This window comes from Pygoscelis adeliae, unplaced genomic scaffold (assembly GCF_000699105.1).
Source record: "Pygoscelis adeliae isolate BGI_AS28 unplaced genomic scaffold, ASM69910v1 Scaffold608, whole genome shotgun sequence".
Lineage (NCBI taxonomy): Eukaryota > Metazoa > Chordata > Aves > Sphenisciformes > Spheniscidae > Pygoscelis > Pygoscelis adeliae.
In genome coordinates this window covers 222228-245147 of record NW_008825407.1, presented here as the reverse complement: position 1 = coordinate 245147, position 22920 = coordinate 222228, and the positions used below count along the sequence as shown (strand labels likewise).

General features: G+C 47.8%; 1 protein-coding gene across 1 annotated transcript in view; it reads left to right on the top strand.

The window, feature by feature from the left end:
* Positions 1–22920, top strand: part of GRIK4 (glutamate receptor, ionotropic, kainate 4) — a 140669-nt gene that overhangs the window by 56626 nt on the left and 61123 nt on the right. The window contains exons 2-5 of the mRNA XM_009330401.1: positions 2590–2754; positions 9944–10041; positions 13484–13649; positions 19705–19883. Coding sequence (XP_009328676.1) covers positions 2590–2754; positions 9944–10041; positions 13484–13649; positions 19705–19883 — 608 coding nt within the window. The remainder of the gene's footprint in view (positions 1–2589; positions 2755–9943; positions 10042–13483; positions 13650–19704; positions 19884–22920) is intronic.

Below are 22920 nucleotides of genomic sequence, written 5' to 3'. Positions count from 1 at the left end.
GAAATTTTTAAGATTTCCAAAAATGAGAATGGAAAATCCCATCCTGAATAGAGACAAAAAATGTTTATGCAAACATTTGTGCCTACGTGGCCTGAAGAAATTATTTGAAATGCTTTGGTTTCAACTCTTTTATTTTTAAAATGTATTTAACTATACATTAGTGGAAATGAGTTTTGTTTGAAAACTGACAATAGAAGAATATACTTGAAAATGTTGTCCCATTTAATGATTTTGAAGCTTTAAATTGGAAAATAATGAATCTAAGAACGCTGACATGCACTCCCCCACCACTGATCTTTAATTTTGCTATGTCAGCACCTGGAACGTAAGAAGCATTTTGTGATGTTCATCAGATTCAGTACATTGCTTTAGCCTTTCCTGGAAACAGGGCCACAGTGAAATGTTTACACACATCAAACAGTTTTGTGTATGAGAAAGTGGGGTCCCGTTCAGGACTTTCTTCTCTGTCTGCTGCTGCTTTCCTAGAGAAGTGGGGAGCTGAGCAAGCTGCTTGTTGGGGCACTTTAGTCTCCCAGCTTCTTTGTAATTACGAGCAGTCACCAGGCATATCGATGTATTAAAAAACCTGTGATCCATGCTCCTGGCCTTAGAGGAAAGCACAAACTTTTTTCTTGCGTAATGAGATTGAGATTAACTGCCCTAGCTTTGCAGATAATGATGGTGCTTGCGTGTTAGCGGAGCAGAGGAGATGGTGTCGCCTGAAGGACTGGGAATGTTCGCCAAGACATCTGTGCATATCATACAAGACGTATTGCTGTGTGTTGCTTTATCAGTACTTCGTTCAGTTTAGCTCCCATAAAACTGGGGAAGAGTAGGAAGAGAAGGAGTTCTTGAGTGGATATCATCGTGATACAAAGTAAATCAGGTTAGCGTGGACCACCTTTGCTTCACCAGTGGATTTGGTATCTAGTTACCTTCCACAGCTGGGGTTAGGGCAGGACTGGGAAGCAGAGATGCTCTGCAGTTTTGTCATGAGAGAAGAGCTCCCACTGGGACGAGCACAGCAAGGCTGAGAAAAGAACCCTGAAACGTGATGCAAGGTGGTTGTTGAAATTGGGCTATGCTTTGAGATTTGGGTGGGTTCAAAGCAAGTCTCAGAGGCAGGAAAGCCAAAGTAGGAGCCTGAACCCGAGACAGGTTTCTTCACTGGGCTGGGCTGTGTCAGAGGCTCTGTGTGTTGGTGGCAATGAAGGGTGGTGGGTGCTTATGCAGTGGGGGAGCGATGAGGACCTCCAAGGCACAAACCAGCCATCTGAGGAATGTGATCTCAGTCTCACCTACAGCACATCATCACTGTGCTTCTTTAACAGTGGTCCCAGTTAGCTATGTCTTCAAAATGTGTGTATCCTTCGACTCTGCTCCCAGCCCTTGCTCCTAGGGAGGCAGGATACCTCCCATTTATAGCTGATGTGCTTTACTTCAGCTGCCAGCTGATTTACGTGTTTCACTCTGAATTTCCCTGTCTAAAAAAAACAAACCTCAAAACCAAGCCTGCAGCAGCACAATGACATGTTTCAAAGCTTCAACAAGGCACCTAGCTTCTGTAGTTAGTTCCATGTTTCCATGACACACAAACTGGCAGAGCCCCACTAATCCCTGCTTTGCTAACCTATGCAGTGTGGGGCGTGATTCGGTGCTGAGCTGCGACTCCATCTACACCTGAGCAGTTCTGAATGGCATCGCTCCCTTTGGAGAGATTTTTGGGAAGGGAAGATAAGCATTGGTGCCTTTCTAATACACACAACAAAAACCAGCGCTGCTCTTTGCCAGGTACGACTGAATAGCTGCATTCTGGGAGGAGACCTCCTACTAGCAAGGATAAACCCACTGCGGTGCAGAAGTTGTGCTAGCTCATAATGAAACACTGTGGTTAATGCTCAACTCCAATTTCTTTTTGCCTGCCATCAAGAAAATAAAAATAATACCCCACACTATCTTCCTCTGCCTTACACAGATTTGAGTGGGCAGGCCCAGGAGCCGAGTTCAAGAGTCAAGTGCTTTCTGTTTGAAAAATATTTGTCCCTTCCCACCCACGGCTGCCCACGTGCTTCCTGAAATATTCCAGCTATCAGCACCGTACCAACGCTTTCTCAAACGAACGAACCGAGGCTATCTGGGGACGTTCTTCCTCTGTTGGGATGTGAGGCAGCGCCCAGATCCAGGCTGCTTGGGGCTGCACAGCTGGATGTCCCTCTTTAGGGGCACCCAGGGCGAGCGGGTGCACGCCCGTGCTGCAGTGGGTGCTGAGCACCGCCAGGACCCCAGCAGCGTAGGCAGCCGTGTCGTGCTACAGCGAGCCGGCAGGTAACGCAGCTGCTGCTGCAGAGATTTTGCCACCTACGTGTCTGGCAAGACCTGGGAAGTGGGCGAAGCAGCGGGAAAGGCCGTGCGTGGGAGGGAGGATGCACTAACAATAGCGGTGGCAGGAGCAGAAGTGCCAACGCGCTGGCTGCTTGCGTGCAGTGGAGATCCCGAAGAGGTGCTGGGGACCGGGGGGATGGGGAGGTGCACGGAGCCGGGCTGAGTCCCTGTCAAGCCTAACTGCTGCCAACGCCTTTGCTCCTGCAGCTGCCATCCTGGATGACCCCATGGAGTGCAGCAGAGGGGAGAGGCTCTCCATCACCCTGGCCAAGAACCGCATCAACCGCGAACCCGAGCGGGTGGGGAAAGCCAAAGTGGAGGTGGACATTTTTGAGCTGCTGCGAGACAGCGAGTACGAGACGGCAGAAACCAGTAAGTACCCCTCCATGTAGCTGGTCCTTCTGCAGTTCTTCTCTCCACTGGCTCGCAGGAGGTGTCTGGCACACTGCGCTTGCTGCCGAGGATAACTGTGTGATAGTGAAGGTGGGTATGCAGGGTAAAAAGCACCTCTCGGCTCCTCTATCAGCACTTGAAAGATCAACACAGGCTAGCATGAAAGTGTATCTCTGCAAAGCCCCCAGGCCTGCCCTGGCTGCCCGAGTGCAGTCAGGTTTGGTGCAGGGGTTTGGTACGGTCTGGATGCGGGCGCAGCATCCCCTCGGGAGGTGTGTGGGACCTTTAGCAGCACACTGCGCCGTGTTCAGCGCCAGCCAAGCGTTTGCAAGGGCTGGCCCTGCCTGGGTGTATCCACCACAGGGGCACAGTGGCACGTAAGGGGAGGTTAGGCTTGGAGGACAAGTGCCAAGACCAGTTTTCATTTGAAGGTTTAGCATGGTGTTGTGAGGTGAGCCCTGGTGTGGACTGAGAGGATCTGGGTCCCCTATAAGCTTTGCCGCCATTTAGCTCAGCGGCTTGGGACAAATTATTTTCTTTAATGTGTGTGTCAATAAACAGATGTAATCATACAGGAGGTGATGCTCCTTTGTAAAGTACTTAATGGTGTGCAAATAAGAGACTCTGGGCAAGTTCAGTGCAATTAAGTTATTTTTAAAACCCCACAGAACGCCATGTGTCAGCAAACATGATAGCTCTTCCAGTGCTTTAGATTGCCAGTGGATTTGTTTACACAAAGTGAAGTTTTCAAGTGATGTTTAAAATCATGTGGATTAAAAAGAGCTAATTTTGAAAGAGCAGTATGCTTTCCATGTTGCTTTAAAGTCCCTTAACGCAATCAGGTCTATACTATAGGTGTTCCTCTAGATGCCCAACATATCAGACACATGCTGATGAATAAAAAAGGAATTGATGGTTAGTGTCCCACAGACCTCTCAGGAGTCTAAGTGAAAGAAACTAAAAAGATCTATAATAGCTTCTTCCTGTAAGAGGGAAAATCCCTTGGAATAGAATAGCTTCCCTTTAGAATAATTTTTGAGACGACTTTTAGAGTTCCGGGGAGGACTATGATTTTTTTTTTTTTTTTATTACAAGCTGGCTTGAAAAAGCTGGAGAAATAATTTTAAATAATGGTTCTCTGTTCTAAGCCTGTGTAGTCTGCAGGGTATCCCAGAAAGGTGTGGTAGTGTGTTGTGGTCTAGAGTGGGCTGGTTTTTCACACAGCTTTGGTGTTTGTTCTGCGCAGCACTGAGCATCCCCGTGCCTGGGAGGCCCCGTGGAGCCACGTACCTGGTGCTGCGCAGGAGCAGGTCTCTGGGTAACCGGCAGAACGGGCTCAATAGGCCTGTGAGATCAGCAGATCGCTCCTTCATTTCCTGAATTAGCGTTTGCATTATTTATAGAAGCGTTCAGTTAATAAAGTGCATTTCAGCAAGTACCTGTATGTCTATTTATAGAGCCTGTCACCCATGAGGCAGTCTAGATTAAGATAATCACATGCAGCATCACAGGGACTGTTTAAAACAGCAGTTCTCCACCTTTTTAGATCCCTCATCTCTTTTAACTTTTTCTTTTAACTTTTGTCTTTTCTATCTGTTCAGGATTGTGCGCATCCTGCTTTGCCCTCATTTGGCACAGCCGTAGGGCAGATCCCATCTCACTGGCCGGGTTGTGCAGAAGGGATGGGGGCTGCCTGTGTTTCCAAGTACATGCCCAGTTTGCCCCCGTAAGGATCCCAAATCTCCCAGCGAGCCTCCTAGGAAATGAGAAAATTGCTTGCTTGCCTTAGCCTTTGGAAGAACCAGTAGCATTTTTAGTTCCATTCTTCTTACTCTCTCATAAATCTTCTGCATGTAGCAGTGTTTCTGTTATTTAGCTTTGCTGAAGAAACAAGCTCGATTGCCAAGTGACCCCAGAGCTGCGGTAAAGATCGTGAGCGGGATTTCTTTCTCACTTGCACCCCTGTAACACTGCTCAGAAATTTTTCTGTTGGAACGCTTTTCAAGCAGAAGAATACTAATTTGCTGAGAATGAAGTATCATGCGAGAAATTGTTGATTTCAGCAAACGTGGTGTTTGGGGAGAACATGGAAATGGGATAAGTGAGGAAGAGGCAATCTTCCATTTGGAATTTTCACCTCTGGGTGATTTTCTTTGTTTTCTTTACTTTGACTTATAGAATATAAAAAGTAGAAATCGGAGCAAACTGATTTGATTTTGGTGAAGTGAGTATTCGCATAATTTTGCAATATGTTATTTGCCTTTTCTTCAGAGGGAAAAATGTCTTGAAGCATTTCTTACAAAAGGAAAAAGCTGGATTCTGTATGGCTCCGCTATTAATGTCGCTGAAGTTATTCTTGATTTATACTGGTAGCAGAGGAGAATCAGATCCTTCAACTTAAATTTCAAGGCTTTCATGGCTTTCAAATATCTGACGTCTCAGCTTTAATATGGCACTGATATTTGTTATCACACGTAATATTAATAAAAGCAGTTTAGATGTTTTAACCTATGACTGCAAAGCTGTTATACATCTGTTTAATACTGTTCTCAAATTTCATGCCCTTTGAATCACCCTTAAATATCACAGCTAGCATGCTTAGCCGACTGATCTAGGAATGCTGTGATTACACCCCATCAGTGATATTCCGTGCACAATTAGTGCATCAAGAGAAGAAAGACCTTTTGAGAGTTAGTTTTTATTTCAGCGTTGAGCTGTTTTTCTTTCTTTTTTCCTCCTGACTGACTCAGGCATCTTACTGTAGGGGGCCACAAAATCACAATTGCTATAGCAGGTAAAATATGAGTCAGTCTTAATCACATTCATGCATGGTTTGCCATTTCCGTGTTATATATGAATGAAAACAAACATTGCCTGTTCCTGTATGCAACATCTGTAAAGTCCTGTGTTTTGAAATGAGCTTGCAGTGAAAGGTTATGGATAGAGCTTTTTTTGCCATTATAAGTAAAGCCTGTTCTCTCTTTGTGTTTGATGTTTCAACTCCTTTTATGGAGAACCAAAATGACTAGTTTAATCATGTCTTTATCTAAAACACCTTATTCCGTTTGATGTCCAGGGAGGGACAAATTTTCTACTTGTCACCCTGTCCCCTATCATCTCCTCAGTCTTTTAAGCATCTTTCTGTTGTTAATCCAAACATCTCGGGGCAGGTCAGCAGTCAGAGTGAGCGAGCAACTGGAGGATTTTTAATTTTTATTTATTCACACCAATATTTCAAAGTGCCTGATACGTCCTTTCAGTGACAGTGGCTTGGATGTGCAATTAACTGTCCCACTATTTTTGTGATCCTGTTGGATTTCACATGTAAGCCTGCTCTGGTTGCGGGTTCTCGTTAAGAAGCATAAAGGATGCTGCAGGGAGCAGTCTTGGAGCCATGGTGCAGGATGCACTCTCTGTAACGCCGTCTGTTTGTGCACTTGGTGTTTTTTGTAAGAGAATCCCGTCCTGACCAGTCCCTGTCATTCAAGATCCTCTGATATGTTTTGTGATCCTGTGAACGTTGAGGTAATTGCATACCTTCCCTGCTCATTTATTTTCAATTATGGGCAGGAATCTTCTTTGCATGCTGTTTGAAAACCTTGTATCAGGTATCTGTATGCAGTGAAAGAGATGCTGTGCTCTGCACCGTGGGTGGATGCTCTCACCGGAGCGCTTTCAGCCATGCTTTGAACAGGGAGGGTTCATGGAAATGCTTGCTAAGTGCCCTGAGATCCCAGGAGGTGAAAGGCACTATCTGACCGTGGCTAAGTGGATGTACATACATATATAATACAAGAGCTACTCATTTGTTGTTGTGCTTTTTCATGTTCAAAAATAAGCACGTATTTCCATCTTCCTTTAAAACATATCTTGCTGTTTCCTGAGTGTCCAGACCTGTACTTAATTCGTAAATATACTTGTGGAAACCATTGAATGCAGCCCTTTCTCGCTTATGTAGCAGGGCAGACCTGCTAGTATGAAAGGAGGGTCACCGTTTTGCATTGCACATTGAACGCACACCTGAGCTTGCGTGAGGGTCACCTCCTAGCTCCAGGCTGTAGCCTGTGCTGGGGAGGGGGACAGGAGCCTCTGACCCCACTCCCAGCTTCTGGGCAAAGCCATAACTGGCATAGACGGAGGTACCGTAACGGGACATCTGAGCTGCACAAGCAGCAGAGGCAGAGACGTCCACATACGAGTAGAAAGGCAGCAACCGTCAGCAGCTCACACCTCCGAGAAGCTGCCCCCGAGTGATGGGAGGAGGGATCCTGTCCTGCCTAAAGCAGTGCAGGTCTCAGCAGAGAAAGGTGTTCCCTGGGATGTTTCGTTTTCAAAGATCTATGTATTTTAAGAGTGTTGTTAAGAAATCTCTTTGCTAAGCCTGTTTCTTGTTTTTCTGTCCCACTGTCCTCAAGGATGTTAACTTAGAACAGCTGAGTGCAGGCAGTCTGTAAAAGTGGAATAAGAAGTTTGGGACATCTCAGGCCTTCAGGTCAAGGATGATCAGTAGTACCCATGTCCCATCTTATGATAAAGAGGTTTTTAACGTGATGTCACTTCAATGTCCAGTATTTCTTGAGGTACTGAATTCTAAAAAAAAATCAAAATTGGACATGATCTTGGGCAGAGGTGTCCGGGTCTGCAGCAATCAAAAATGTGTCCTGCACAGCATATAGCTTACATGGCACCCATGTGTTGAAGTATGAAGAGACTTGAGTGGCAGGGGCTACACCAGTATCTGTGGTTATAGTGCGTGCCGTTATCGGGGATGTATTTTTGGTACAGGGCCGACATTTCTACATCCCTGCAAGTGGTTGTCTGAATCCGCAGCGCCCATGATGGTAGCAAGGTTGAGCCTTTTCTCCCTGTGGGACACTAAGAGCACCAGGTAATGTTCTGAAGTATGAAATGTGTTTGGATTACAAGAGAAGCTTTCCAAACATGGTCAAAACCTTTGCCTGAGGCACCTCCACTTTGTTGCCATTCATTTTCCTTCATTTTACTGGATGTTTCACCCTTAGAGTGATAAGCCAGGTCTTTTTCTTCTGACAGTTGTTGCAACTCTGTTGCTATGACTACTTAACCCACTTTTTGTTCTCGATACCATCTCTTCTCAGAGATGAGAAGGAAAGTGCTCACCAAACTTTCACCTGCATGCACAACAAAATCCCCCCCAGGACTTTTGCCCTAATGACCTGTGGATAAAGAGGACTTGGAGCAGCTCCTTCCTCCTAGATGCTGAACTGCAGAGCACCCAAAGGGTCTGCTGCAGCTGAGAGGGACTGATGAGTGCTGCTGAGAGAGCATGCAGCGGGGTTTCAAACTGCTGGTGCTCTTATTTAAAAGGATCTTTTGAAGAGGTGTAAGTGCCTGTAAATTTTTAAGCACAGAGGAAAAGCAAGTACTGGATTCCTTTGAAGATGCCACAGAAAAATATCACTCATTCTGTAGCAGATTGAGATGGTGGAGGGTGAGAGAGCATGGAAGGAAGGAAAACCCAAAAGAAGATGTTTGCATATCATTGGCACTTTCTGTAAGAAGTCAGAGCAATCAGTATGTATAGGGACCTAGTAGTGTATGGAGTTTTTCCTTCAAGTAGCACTTGGAGAGAACTAAAACCAGTTCCCCAAAGTGACAAACTAAGTCCTCAGCTTTTGGCCTCAAATTCCAGTCGTGAGGCTACGGAGAGTTATGAAGTCTAAGGCCAGAGATGACCACCTTGATTAGCCGATCTTATCTTCTGCAGGCAATGTAGAGATTCACTTGCTGAACGCTACACTCAACCCCATAGCTCGCTGTTCTAAAAAAATCCCAAGCGCGATATACGTTCTCATTTCACATCCAGCCTTGATTTAAAGACTTGAAGTCGGTAAGAAAACCTGCTCTGATATGTAGTACAACAGTTTTGATGATGAATTCCCTTCGCTACAAAAAATATGTTCTGGTTTGAAATTTTCTAGCTCCTTTTTTTCCGGCTGCTGAATCTAGATAACTTTTTACAACCGTCACAAAAGCTTGTCTGAGATGTAAGCCAGGGACCTGCAGTGAGGATGGTGCTCTGAAACAGACCAGCCATTTGATACTGAAGGGGCACTGTCTTTAAAATCTCAGCTTTGTGATACGGTGGTTTAGTTTTTACATATGAAAATGTTGTGAGCTTGCAATTGCCAGCACTGATAAGTAGTCGGGGTGCCTCCTTTCTCCCCCATGGTGTCCTCTTTCTTCAGAAAGCAGTCACTTGACACCACTTGAGCAAATGTGGCTTTGTCTGGGGAGAAAGGAGCGGAGCGCATGGCGATGCTGAGGCAGGTCTGGTATTTCAGAACAAGCCGTGGCCAGCACATGTTCAGATGAGCCTTTCAGAGTCCGGGGGTTCAGGCACGAGGGGCTCTCGCCTTCTGTTCGCAAGGCATTGCCTGCTCAAGCTGCTCTGGAGGAGCGTTTCTGAGCGACGTGGCTGATTGGGATGGCAGCGGGGAGGTGACACCAGCTGGGGTAGTCCTTGGAGTGCCATTTAGCTGAAATTGTGCTGTGAATTAAAAGGACAAAAGGTTGCAGTTTAACCCGGGAAGCTTGAGGGAAGAGATTTAACTTTTCATTTTGTCAGGGTCTTTTTATTGTTCTGCTAACCTTGGTGGCACAGAGCCAGAAGATTATCTACTGCCAGGAAAAAAACAAATGAAAACCAGTAATACACGATCCTTATTATTACCATTGAGCTCTGCAGAGGATGAGGGAAGAAATTCATGCAAGTTTCTTTGCTGCTACGTGATGCTTTGAAGCTAGGTCACTGCTGTGTTTAGCATCTTCCATAAACTTTGGTTAATGTTTTATCTTGGAGCATAGCAGATGGGGCCAAAAAGGGATGTTACAGGAGAGAGACCCCAGTTCTGAGTCAGAGATGAGGATACCAGGGCTTTGGGGAGAGTTCAGGTGGGATTTAGAAAGACGGGGGAAAGATGGAGGGGCAGGTGTCACAGGCAGGGTGACAGTGCTTCAGAGGGAATAGAGGGATTTTGGGGGGAGATAAATGGCAGGGAGTATGTTGTGTGAGTGAAGGAGACGATACTGTGTCCTTAGTAAGGCACAGCAGGCACTGTAAGCATGACTGTCAGCTAGAAATTGAGGATGAACTCTAATGCATGCTTTCTCTCTCTGATGCCCGCAGTGTGCCAGATTCTCCCAAAAGGAGTGGTAGGCGTCCTGGGACCTTCCTCAAGCCCAGCCTCAAGCTCTATTATCAGCAATATCTGTGGGGAGAAAGAGGTAAGTGGAAATGTCCCGTGTTGGAGTAAGTCTATGCCCTTGCGCCGACTGACTTGGCCCCAATGCCCAGCGGCTGCCCAAGGCTGGGAGGGTAACACAGGAGCCCTGGCTCCTTCCTCCCCGCTGGTTCGTGGCAGGCCTGGGGCGAGACTGGAGTTGCCCACCGTGGGTAAGGGGCACCGCAGAGATCCCGACCCGTTCCCCAGCTCTGCCTTCTGCACGTTGTCCTTCAAACCGAAGGTGTTCTTGGTGAGCCCTGATCGCAGCAGTGCTTCTCGCTGGCTGCTGCCTGGTGCCCAGGCTCCCTGGGAACACAGCATTTTGCTGGTGATTTAGGTAAGTATGGATTAGGTTTTTTAATTTACCACTATACCGAGCAGCAATGCCTCTGTGCAGATCCCATGCAGAAGGGCTTTCTGCAGCCTTGAAGGGATTCGTTTTGAGACTCTCGCATCTATGCCAAGTCCCAGCCACAGCCGCATAGCTTGCTGCAGCTTCCAGCTCTGCCTTACGCTGCCTTCTCCCTCGCCTGGGTCTGCCTCTGGCATTTCTTGTTCAAGTCTGGTGCTCCGTTTCTCAGTCATCATTTCTGGGTATGCACACCTCTCCTTTCCACCCGCGCTCCCCAAACCCTCTCCAGCTGATGTCCACGTGCCTCATCATCCCCAGTGTATTCTGTCCATGTCCCAGCTGCAAAGCAGAGCAGGGATGTTACCTTCATTAGACAGGGGCAGTGAGGTACCTGCCTATGGTACTCCAGGACATCCTTGGCAAAGATGACTTGCTGTAGTCATCTTACCTGTTATATCGTCCTTCCCATGCTCTGCCATGGCTTCTAATGAGCTGAGTTGACAGCTTGGTTTATCACCCCTTCTAATGCACATATTCTTGCAGCTTCCTCCTTTTCCATTTCCTCTCTCTTTTCTGCCTCCCTTGTCCTTGTTTTCATCTGTACCACCTTTTACTTCAGCTTCCTTCGCATGCGACACCGATGCAAACCATGTCCCCACTGACTGAGGGGTGCAAAAACCTCAGCTTGCCCTGGCAGATGCACATCCCGGCCAAAGTTCCTGGGTGTGACATTACTTTGTGCGCATACTTGGAAAGCTGCACCCCTTTCTGTCTGCTACTGTTCCATCAATGCAAACACTTTTTATCTGTGTCCAGACTATGTGCCTGATTTAATGTTTTATAAGCCTTGAACCACCTTACATTGATCTGGCTCTGCTCTCGGGAAAAGAAATTGAGTTCTCTTCTCATAGTTCATCCCTTTAAAGCCAGATAACATCTCTCAGTCATTTAGTGGTCTCTCTCTGGAGCCCAGCCTCCAAGGAGGGGAGTGCCTGGAACTGAGCACTGTAAGTAACTTGCATTCACAAATGACTGCTGTTCTTTGTTCCCTGAGAATCAGAAGTGTTGAAGATGGAAGAGATCTTTTAGACCTAGTGCTTTGGGATACAGCAGGATGGGTATTTTGAGAGTATTTTGTAGTGTTTTCTCCAGTTAAATGTCCCAGACATGTGCTTCATCCCAGGCAAAGGCAACTCAGCAGCAACAGATTGCAAGTGTTTTTCCCCTGAAATTCTTATTCAGTCTGCGTCTCTGATCTAAGTCTCTTCATTTTTTTTCAGAAATGAAAGGTGAGTGCTATTGTACGTGTAGGGTATTTGATTCTCAAGTTTGATCTCAGCTGCCCTCCTAGTGATGTAAACCTGCAGTAACTCCCTGTGATTTATATCACAGTAGCATCAGTTCATGCCGCTGTGTTAAACGTGATACAGCAACCCAGCCAGAGCCATTGTACTTACAGCCATCCATCAGGTAAATGAGAGTGTCCCCATTTTACCACCGAGGCACCAGATGGTGGAGTGACTGGCCTGATGCTCACCTGTGGTGAAACTGGGGGATGAACCCCTTGTTACCCCTCTAGTGCCTTTGGCCCAAAGATTTCCTTCCCTCCTGTCTGGGGAGGGGTGTTGCACTGGGGCAGAGCTCTTGGAAAGGAGAGGAGGGCTCTGGGACTGAAGGTGAGCTCTGAATCAGGGCTGTGATCAGCTCTGGGCGCTTGCAGGAGCTGCTGTGATGGTGGCTGCCTTCACCTCTGTCTCCGTCTCTCTCTTCTCTGTAAGTGGTTGTTGCTGCAAGTCTCAGGTTCCATCTGGCTCCCAAGAGTGATCAGCACGCTGGAGCTGCCCTGTCTGCTCTGGTTAAAGGAATTTGCCTTTCGCTTACAGTCTGCTTCTCTCCCTGTTAACAGAGCCCGGGATGAGGGCTGCAGAGTGAAATCAAGGCAGATAGCAGCTTATTACTCTTTAACTTTCCTATTGCTAACCAAACAGCTTATGCTGTCAATGAAGCAGCCATCACAACCTACTAACAGGCTTTCCCAAGAGGAGAGAGATGGGAGGCGTGGGAAGATAGCTTCCGGAACGACTAATAATGGAGGAAAAGAGGACTTGACACTCCCCTAATGAAGCCGAAGCAGGTGTTTCCCTTTCTCTGTCTTCTATTTCTTCCAAATAATTCACTCAGCAAAAGGAAAACAATATTCCTTCTTCTTACTTGGCTGAACCCCCGGTGTCTGAGCTTGATCTGTCTGCCCACCCGTTCCCTCTACACGAAACTGCCAGGTGTGCAGCAGAGCTGCCTCGGAGGGAGCCCTCAGGCAGTCCCCCCGTGCAGCTTCCCTGCTCCCCCTTCCCCAAATTCCCTGGGAGACGGCATCCCACTCCCACCTCCTGCTCCACTGTATTAATGACAAGTGCAGCATTATTAGGACTTGTGGTTACGGTCCCGTTGGAGCTTGCCCGCCGTATGGCCACCTGTTACCTCTCTGCTGATCAAAAAAGCCCAAAGCTTCTGGCTGCCGCATCTGTTCCTCTCTCTCCTGAGCCTTGCCAGCGCAGGGTCATCTTGTTCTTCCCTTCATCTCTCCTAATTACCTGACGACACATTGGTACTGCAGGCATAGGTGGATTTGCAGCACTTCATCCATCTAGCACACAGCAAAGGTCTGGGGGTCTCCAGCATGGGCTATGTAACTCCCCGCAAAGCATCCTCCGTATTTACCAAGGCAGCAAACCCGAAATGAAGTGTGTGCCTGGCTACAATTAGTGCCCAAGCTAATTAGGTTGAACTCATCCAGAATGGTTTCCTGTGCTGTAATCACAGCCCCCGTTGCCTTTCTCTGAGTGGCTCAGCAAGAGTTTTCCTGATCCACTCCTTCCCGTGGCTTCTTGGTGCTGCGATAATTATTTTCCTCTGCTATTGCACAAATCCCACCTTCCTCTCTTCACTCCAGTGATGCTTCTGCAGTTTTATTGGGATATTTCACTTTCTGCCTGCTGTGCATTTCACACCAAAGGTCCTTTATGGTAGATTTACTTGTTTTTATTTCTTTTTCCTCCTTAATTATGTTTTCTTTCCCCTCCTCCTCACTTAGGTTCCTCACTTCAAAGTGGCACCAGAGGAGTTCTTGAAGCTGCAGCTACAGCGGTTCACCACCCTCAACCTCCACCCCAGCAACACCGATATCAGCGTGGCTGTGGCAGGAATCCTGAATTTCTTTAACTGCACCACTGCCTGCCTCATCTGTGCCAAAGCTGAATGTAAGTCATAAGTCATTGCCAGGCTGGGTTCGGCTGCCCCTCTGGTCCCAGTGCCTTCTGTTCTATCTCCTCCTGCGTGTTTGGTGCTTGTTGGAGAAGGTCCCACAGGCAGCGCGTGAGAGCTGCCTCGCTGTTGCATCCCAGGGTGTTTGCCTCACCTGGTTGTGGTGGCAAGGTCTCTTCTGTTGGCAGTAGGCAGGCACTTGGTCAGAGCAGCCCAAAACAGCGGAGACCTTCAGGGCAGGTTTTCCACCCTGTTGCCCCGTGGAGGTGTTTGCAGTGTTTGTGAGAGGAGGAAAGGGGATGGGGGAGAGACTCGCCTGCCTTCTGTTTGACAATCTGAAGAGTGTTTTGCTTGCACAGATGGGTTTTTGAAATGAAAAAAAGGCTTAGGCTTGTTTCTGGAGATTATTTTAGGCAAGTAAAGCTTTTTGAAATATGTCTATCTCAAACCCACGTGCAGTTTGTGGCCTAAAAGCAGGACTTGATTAATAGTCAATACGCTGCACACCCTCTTGGGCTCTGCAGCCATACATCTGCTGGTAATTGTGCATCTGGACGCTGGAGCATTCACCTCAGCGAGACCATATTCATCTCTGCATAACTCCTCTCATATGGCAGGAGCGGGCTCTGCATCGTAGTGGTAAGAAAGAGTAAAGTGTGTCCTGTGCTTTTTAAGGTCAGCGTGTATGTAGGTAGCTGGTGTGTAGTAGCCACGTCTATTTTGCTTTTATTATCCTGTAGCCAGATTCATTAGCACTAGAGTTTACCATACAAGCAAGCCTAGAAGGAGGGGCTTTGAATAAGCACATGGATCCAGTGATAGCTTTGGGGACACTGGCAAGAGCTTAGCAGTCTCTGACCGTGGGGCCAGGTACAAAGGAAAGGCAGCATCCTCTCCAGCTAGCCCTGGGCAAACTTCACACCACCGGCTGTGCAAGTAACGCAGTGTTGTGGCAGATTCCTGCACAGGGACAGAAGGAATAAGAGTATCTTTGCCTTTTCTTTTTGCTTTATGTACCCTGACAAGACCACATCCTCAGCTGATATAAGTCAGTAAATTGCCTTCAGTAGGCATGCTCAGATTTACCCCAGTAGAGGACCTGACCCTAAATTATGCAATTAAAATCATGCAAATGGTCTCCTACATTACTTCTTGTGTTGGAATTTTTCATTGTCTAACCTTAAGCAAAAAGGAAAAAAAAAAAAAAGGAAGAAAAGATAATTAGGTTTTCTCACCTGCTGTGCAGCATGCTCACAGCTCTGTCCTCACGCTGCTGCCAGGCATGGAGCACACATACACATCAGCACACCGCCGTACACCCCTGCCCTTCTCCCCAGTTACGTGCCAAAACATGCAGGTGCCTCCCATTGAAATATAAATACCTCCCTGGTATTAGTATGATTTATTTCACTTCATTTAACTGGATCAAAACGTTGGGAACCAAATTGCGTGCATTAAAATAACACCCTTTTAATTGAATCAGTCCGGTTTATTTTACTCTGGTATTCATGGATAACTCAATATTTAGGATGCGCTGTGCAACCCGAGTCCTTCCGTGACCCAGGGAAGTGGTGGGATCGGTGCCTTTCATGCATCCTTCTCTTTGTGCTCAGTAAGGACCTTATCTGAGCTAGGCTTGAAGCATAACATGCTCTGACTATAATGGAGCACAGAAAAGGCACAATCCAGCTTCACGTAGGAGCACGAGCCCTCATTTTCCCTTAGGACAAGCAGGGCTCCTAAGCACAGTCCTTAAACAACTAACTCGAGGCACTTTGGGCTTTCGGAAGGTTGCTTGGAGGCAAATAAGGGGAGCATATGAGCTGTCTGCTCATCAGTGAGGAAATGCTGTTTTGAGGGATGTTATATTTAGATCCCAGGAGGGAAAGTCTGCTTTGGTTTAAGTACAAGGCTGTGTGATGGGACTCCTGGGTCCTATCCTGTCACATTCATACTATCACTGTAAGGAGTCACATCCTTCCTCTCGGGACTGATCGTAATTTCTTCTGGCAGAAGCAGAAAATGACCCTCAAAGTCAATGGACTTAGGCCAGCCTAAGTGTAATGCAGTGGTGAATAGAATAAGATTATGTGACTCAGTTTCTCTGTGGTGTGGAATAAGTAGCTAGTTTGTGAATTGCTCTGAAGTCCTGACGTGGAAGGCTTTGTGTGATTCCACCGAAACCTTAACCCAAACAGGCAACCACTGACAAATACAGGGGTGCGTAGACCTCACAGGAGCTACTCTGTGTGCTCTGATTGTCAGAGGAGAGGAAATAACAGCCAGTGCTTAGGAAGGGAGACCAGGGCACTGAGGTCAAAAAGCTTGTGCATGCTCTAGGGCCGCAGGGAGGTGTTTGAAGCGATGCTGTTGGTGTAAGAGCAAGGCTGGATGATGGGAATCACCATTTCTCTTCCCAACCGTCAGGGTCAAGAATTGCACCTGCACAAATCCTGTGCAACCGTGAACAGAACTGCTGGTCCCCTGGGCCTTGGTCGGGAAAGCTCGGAGAGAAGGAGCCCATCTCCTTCTCTCCAGTAGCCTCACAGGCAAGAACAATAAGCAGGAACGTGGGAGTTCACAAAAGCCTTCAGGTCCTGCCTTTCCTGCTTCCCAGGGGCGTTCCCTGGTAGCAGGCTGTAAGGTGTGCCAGGCACTCTAGAGGGGAGGCCATATCTGCAGAGAGCTTGGGGATGGGCTACTGCTGCCAGCTCTAAATGTTTGTATAAGAAAAGGAAAAATAGAATAAGGAAGGTCAGGACTTCTCACTGGCCAGCTTGAACCATTGACCTGCCTCTGTGCGTACCTGTGGTCCCCACAGGACTGTTCAAACAGCGTGTGCCTGGTGCAGCCTCTCCGCACAGGGTGGTCCTCACTTTAGTACTTCAAAGTTGCCAGGAGGGGTCTACAAGCTCTTGCTCACATTTGGCCTGCGGAACAGCCTTCTGAAGTGCAGTCTGTCAGCAGCAGCATCCCGCATCCTCTCATCATCAAACAAAGAGGAATCTCTTCAGATAATAGAGACTTCCCTCCACATGACAGGAGGTGCTGCAAGCAGGAGGCTACAGGTAGGATCTAACATGCTGGAAATTATAATTTCCTCGAACCAAAGGAGGAGATCAAATGCTTCCTTTTTTCCCTGGTCCCACTTCCTCCTCTCCGTGCCTGATGTGCTTCAGAAACTTAGCAGCTGGGCTCTGCCTTCCTCACCGCAGAGGCCAGGGTGGCTCTGTTACCTGGACTTGTGCCCCGGTGAGCTGCGGGCTAGAGGAGAAGGCAGCAACGGAGGTGCAGATGTAGTCAGCAAAGAGAAGAATGAAGAGGAAGCTGAGGGTCTGATGTGAATCACAAACTCATAGCAGTTGGCAGAGGGATGCTCTCTGGTTTGCAAGATTAACTTACAGCTGAGATATACAACCTTTGGCATTAAGGAGCAGGATCTAATTTTATTTCTGCAGGAAATTAAATAGAAAAGGTACATTTCCAAAGGGGACGGCTGAAGATTGCCCTCCACACACCCACCCCTTTCTGTGAACTTCTGTCCCCTTGAAAGCCACGTTGTGGTATAAACCTGGGCTTCTCCCACCAGCAGGGTGGCACGCAGGGTAGCGCAGCTCTCCCTTTTCCTTCAGGTCTGTCCAAAGCCAAGCACTGCGGGGCCGCGACCTCTGGCAGCGCTCCATGCCGACTGCAGTGCAAGCACTCCCTGCTGCCAGCCCATGCTTCGCTGTGACGTTTGCCTGGGAATGGTCTCCAAGGGCAGAAGTATTTTATGTTCAGTGATAGTCCTGGCGACTTCAGTCTGTAGGCTGTAGTGCCAGCAACGGTGGGTCCTGGCGTCAGTGGCTGGGTGTGCTCAGCCCTCATCACTGGCTTAAACTGGGGGCAGGTTTGGTAGTGAGTGCTTGGGGAGCTGCATCTAGTGCTGCCTCCCCTCCCCCTAAACATCCGCTTCTTACAGAGTACAGTGTTAAATGGCATGAAATTTAAATCATTGTGGAAAAAAGGGGTAAGTTCCCATGTCTTTTTTTTAATGCAAGACTTTTATAAAGTTAGTAGAATGCTCTTAAAATCTTTCTCAGTTTTGCAGCAGCAGATTTTGTGGGGATGAGCTGTAAGTAAACTTGGTATTCTCAGGGCTGTTACTTGCAGCAACCTGTCTGGTCCCTTGCAGATGTGGAATAAAGTGAAAATAAACCTTGCAAGGATCAAACGAAGGGCTTAGGTAAAATTTACTGTTCACTTGAGCTAGTCCGTGTGTCCTGTACACGGAGCGAATTCACAGGCTAGTGAGAAAGAAAAAGAAGCTGGTGTGATCCAGAGAAGTCCTGGCCACTGCTGGTTTTGTAGTCCCTGTACTCAGAGAAAAGGTAAGAGGCAAACGCATTGTAAAGAGCTCAGTGCAAACATAGCTTGCTGGAAAACTCTCACTGTGAATGAGAGGCTCCTCATCTTGGATGTATCCCTTTTAATGCACTGCTTTACTACCTTTGTGAAGTGCTGGGAGTCCTTGAAAGCAGCACTCTCTAACGCTAATCACATCGCATTGTATCGCTTCCCCGGCCCCTGACCTGCTGGTGAATGCAGTCAAAGGTACAGTTGGGTTAAGAGTAGAGCTCTGACTTTAGGATGGGTTTTGCCCCTCCACCAGCTAGTGTGTGATTCTGCTGGTAGTTCTGTTCTTTTCCGTTTCCTTCAGTTCAGCTTTCCCCCTTCTCTTTGGATTGTCTTTCTGTAGGGACGGGATGTGTGACCACGCTAGCTGTCTGTGTCTTGCTAATGATTACCTCTGGTGGTCTTTCTGGTCAGTCAAACTTGACAGGAGATTATTTCCTCATGAAACTCAGCAGCTGGATAGAAGAGACAGACTATCAAATATGCTTTCTTGACTAAGAAAAGCTGCAGCAGGAGCTTTGACGTCTTATTAGACATCAAGGAAGCCGTGTTGGAAGGAGCCCTTGCAACGACCTAGCTGCAGGAAGAAACTTCAATCAGAAGTGCCGAAGGCAATAGGGCACACGTCCAGAGAAGTCGGGACTCATCCATGCGGGTGCCCACTAAGTATTACTTCTTTTCTTCAGCTCCCACGTGAAGGGAGAGCCCGGTCCTGCAGACTGCATGGGGAGTGCCGAGGTAGCCAGAGTCCTGGCTTTTTCCCGTGGCTGATCACGTCCAGACGCTGCCCGAGGAGGCAGAGGGCTGCGCTGTGCTGGGGCACGTGGGGGCTTGGGGGAGGCAGAAATGCAGATGGCAGGGCAGAAAGAGGGGGAGGAGAGCTTTGACGTGGAGGTGGAAGGTGGGTCTCCAGAGACCTTGCCCAGTAATGGTGCTCCTGGGCTGCGAACACTGTCCTACTTTCCTCTCTAATTTCCCCATAAAGCACCAAATATGCTGGTTTGTTTGATTTATTATTGGCTTCTGTGTTGCTCCATGAATCCCCAGTCCACAAGTAATTCTGCACTGTGCTAGGACCATACTCACAATTTTTTTCACAATTGTTTAATGTAGACCTCGTGGTATTTTTGCAATGATCTCTGCTTTGCCTGACTCTCAGCAGAGCTTTTCATCCCCAGGGACACATGCCCTTGGAAGACAGCAGCTCCCCATCAGAGAGCTCCAAGATCTCCAAAGTCTATCAAGTTGTGCCTTGCAGGGCACTTAGTTTGGGAGCTAGTAATGCAAAGGCTTAGGAGGAGGAATCATCCTCCAGCAACCAGCGATAACCAGAACAACACTGCATGCAGGAAGATAATGGAGAACTTGTCTGGACTCTGAAGTCCTCAGCGAATTTGTATCAGCAATCTTATCTCTTCCCAAGAGGCTTTTGGGGCCACTTTTTATCTGGAGAAGAGCCGGAGTAGCTCCATCATTTCCCATTCCCTGCTGGCCCAAGCCTGTGCTGCAGCCCCAAATCCTTTCCTTTGCAGCGCATAGACACAGAACTGCAGGACTGCTTCCTACTGGGGATGGCTATGGGTAGTGGGAGAAGTGTTTTTTGAACCAAGCATAAACTTTAAAGGTATCTGTTTTTTTTCTCCCTTTTATTTGAAGGCCTTTTAAACTTAGAGAAGTTGCTTCGGCAGTTCCTCATTTCCAAGGACACACTCTCAGTTCGGATGCTAGATGACAGTCGGGATCCTACCCCTCTCCTAAAAGAGATCCGAGACGACAAAACAGCTACCATCATTGTGCATGCCAACGCTTCCATGTCTCATACCATTTTGCAGAAGGTAGGTGTCTATTAAGTGTCACAGTTGTACACGTGGCAGCTTCCACTGAATGAGATACTGTGTGCAGTACATGAGCATGCACGTGCAGGTGGTGTATGATAATGGAGTGTAAAAATTCCTACAGCAACACTGGAAATGGTCTCTGCTGAGAGGGGAATTGCCGCTGATGGAGTTTCTGCGGAAAATAATTTGTTCTCCCTTTCCAGGACTACATCTGTAGAAGCAATGGTTTAATTGCTCTGAGCTGATATGTTTGCTTTCTAGAAATGGTGTGTGCTTGTGGCTCCTGTTGCCATCAAACAGCCGTGGAGGGCTGCTTAGCGCTCTGAAATGAGTCGATCAGTGCAATAGTTTTTTTCTTTTTTCTCCAAGTACATTTCTAACTTTTTGCTTCCTTTTTTATTGTCTTATTAACTGAGATTTTATTTTAATCATGTTTATTTTTAAATGGTCTCTTGCTGCAGTTTTTAGCATTTGTTTTGATAGTCGACTTCAAAATTGAGCAGTGGCTCCAGATGGAGTCTAAAGTTGTGCCTAGTTTCCCACCTCCTGGAAGGAACAAGAAGTACTTCCTGAATGGAGGCAGGATCCAAGCAATGGGGTCCCCCCTTGGTTGTTGGTGCAGGCGTTACACACGGTGTCCTGCCTGTGGTATCAGGGAGTCAGTCGTTCAAATGCCTTGACTGTATCAGATTTATCCCTGATGACAGCCAGCAGAAACCGTTAGAGCTGTTTTTATTATTCCCCCTCCCCGCCCAAGATTTTTACTCCACTGCTTGCAATTTTGCATTTCTAAATAGGTGGGTTTGGGGGGTTTTTTTGGTCCCCTCTATGCAGGGGTTTCTTTTTGGTGGTGGGTTTTGTTTGGTTTTTTTTCTTCTTTCTCCTGGTCCCTGTTGCGTGCTGCCTGGCTGCTGAGGGCTTTCCCCCTCCTCTGTTGCTATAGTGACTTCCCACAGGCACACAGCAGTGCTCTTCAGGCACACGCACTCTCCCTTCCCGGCTCCAGCATCCTTCTGCCATGACTGATAAAGATGTCAGAGATTGCCATGATTTTTCAGCAGTTCAGTAAAACCTAATGTAGTCTTCCCGGCTAGAGGATTGTAGGAATGGAAAGTAATAAATAACAAGCTTCTGATCTGGCAACTTCTTGCGCTTTGGGAGGCTGGAAAGTATTTTCTTTATAGAGGTGCAACTAGAGCAGGGGGTGAGGTTGTGGTGAGCAAATAGGTATATCCTTGGCCCCTGCCCACTGGTCACCAAAAGCAAGAAAAATGCACTATTGGTTTGAAAGTGCCTTGTGTCAGACCTGTCTCAGGAGACCAGTCCTGGCCTCGGACAATGAGAGAAATTGCAATTTCTCATCTCTTACCCTCTACATATGGTCTGGAGACACATCGTTGCTTCCTCGATTACCAGCCTGTCCCGGCCGCCCACCTGCCAGCGGGCACGTTAAATGGATGGGAGCGATGCTCACAGGAAGCGCTTTGTTGCTCGCTTTGATTTTCTGCCCTTGAAATCAAACGCACTGACTTCAAAGTGGGTCAGAGGGAGAGCTGATATTATCGCTGTCACCAGGGAGAAGAGAGGGAAATAGGTGCCAGGTTTTACTGTGTAGGGGCTTAAAAATGAGGCAGGTATCTGGAAAGCTGGCTGAAAGGCAGGTTGGCAGCCTCCTCTGGAGTCGTGGTGCTCTTTTGGTCAAATGACTTTGCCGTGTCCATTTTGCCACCTGTGCGAAGGTGACAAATGTGGCAGGGTGACAGTGTGCAACCGAAGGGCTGGGCGCAGCCAGACCTAAGCCACCGTCAGTCATCTGTGGGCAACTAAAGCTTTCCCCTCTGTCCGTGTCCACTCCCACTGCAGCGGTGGTGACCTCAGTTTCGCACAGAAATAGGCAAAGAATAGGCAGGAATAGGGAGAGGTGGAATCTAAGCCTCCCCTTCGCTTATCTTTCCTTCGCTGACTTTCTGTTGTTGCCATCCTCCAGCTTCTGGGGGAGATGGAAAGGGACTAAAACCAAGTAAGGAGGTGCTGCCTTGGGTCCTTCCCTCCCTGCCTCCAGTTCCTCTGTGTGGTATGGGGTGATGGGAAAACCTCTTTGCCAAGGTCCGGAAGCATGATTTGAGACCAGCTGTGCTTGGCAGTGAAACATAGTCTTTCAGGAGGATCTGCAGATTAATCCCCCACTTTCCTAAGCATCTGTTCCCACAACCAACTCCTTGTTTACTGAGAATTTTGAATTTTGGAAAAGGACTTCGATGATCTGGTCTGTGATCTCTAGAACAGATCATCCCATGGCAAAATCTGTGTTCTCCTCTCTGCATCTCCATATACTTTTACCCTCTTTTTTTCTATTTCTGTGGCCATTGCAACCCTGTCTAAATTCTGGAGAATAGACTGAGTTACTAGGTTTCATTAATCCTAATTAATTTGCGGGACTGGAGCCCAAATCTGACTGATACGTCTGGGAAAACCACCGCTGGGATGAATGTCCTTTTTCTGTAACTCCAGAAGAGCTTTGTCTGCCTTGCTCTCTGCATCGCATTGTTTCGAAAGGAGACAAGCTCTGACCTCTCTCAGCTGCTGCTTTCCCTCATTATGTTCAAAAAGATGTTGATGGTTGAAGAGGAGAAAACCAGCATCCATTAACAAAGCAGCAAACCTCAGCCAACCTCGCTTGCCTCCAAACACAGAGTACACCTGAGGAACAACTCCTCATCCCAAGGGGCTCTGGAGGCCGCAGGCTGGGGCTGCGGGACCCTTCCTTGCCTTGCTGGGTTCTGTATGGGCCATCACTGTTGGGGCTGGAAAAGCTTTTACTTCCAGTGGACATCTTCCTTCCAGGTTGTCCTTGGCTGGATACACCTGCAGGATGAGGCCACGTGCAGAGATCCCCGAATGTCATCTTGCACCGTGCCGCAGAGGGAGCGGGGATGGCCACAGGGGTCTGGAGCTGCGGCTCGTGCAGTGTTGGGTGGTTTCTCTCTGCCAGGCAGCCCCTGTGCAGGTGCTTTGTAAGCGCTGTCGCAGAGAG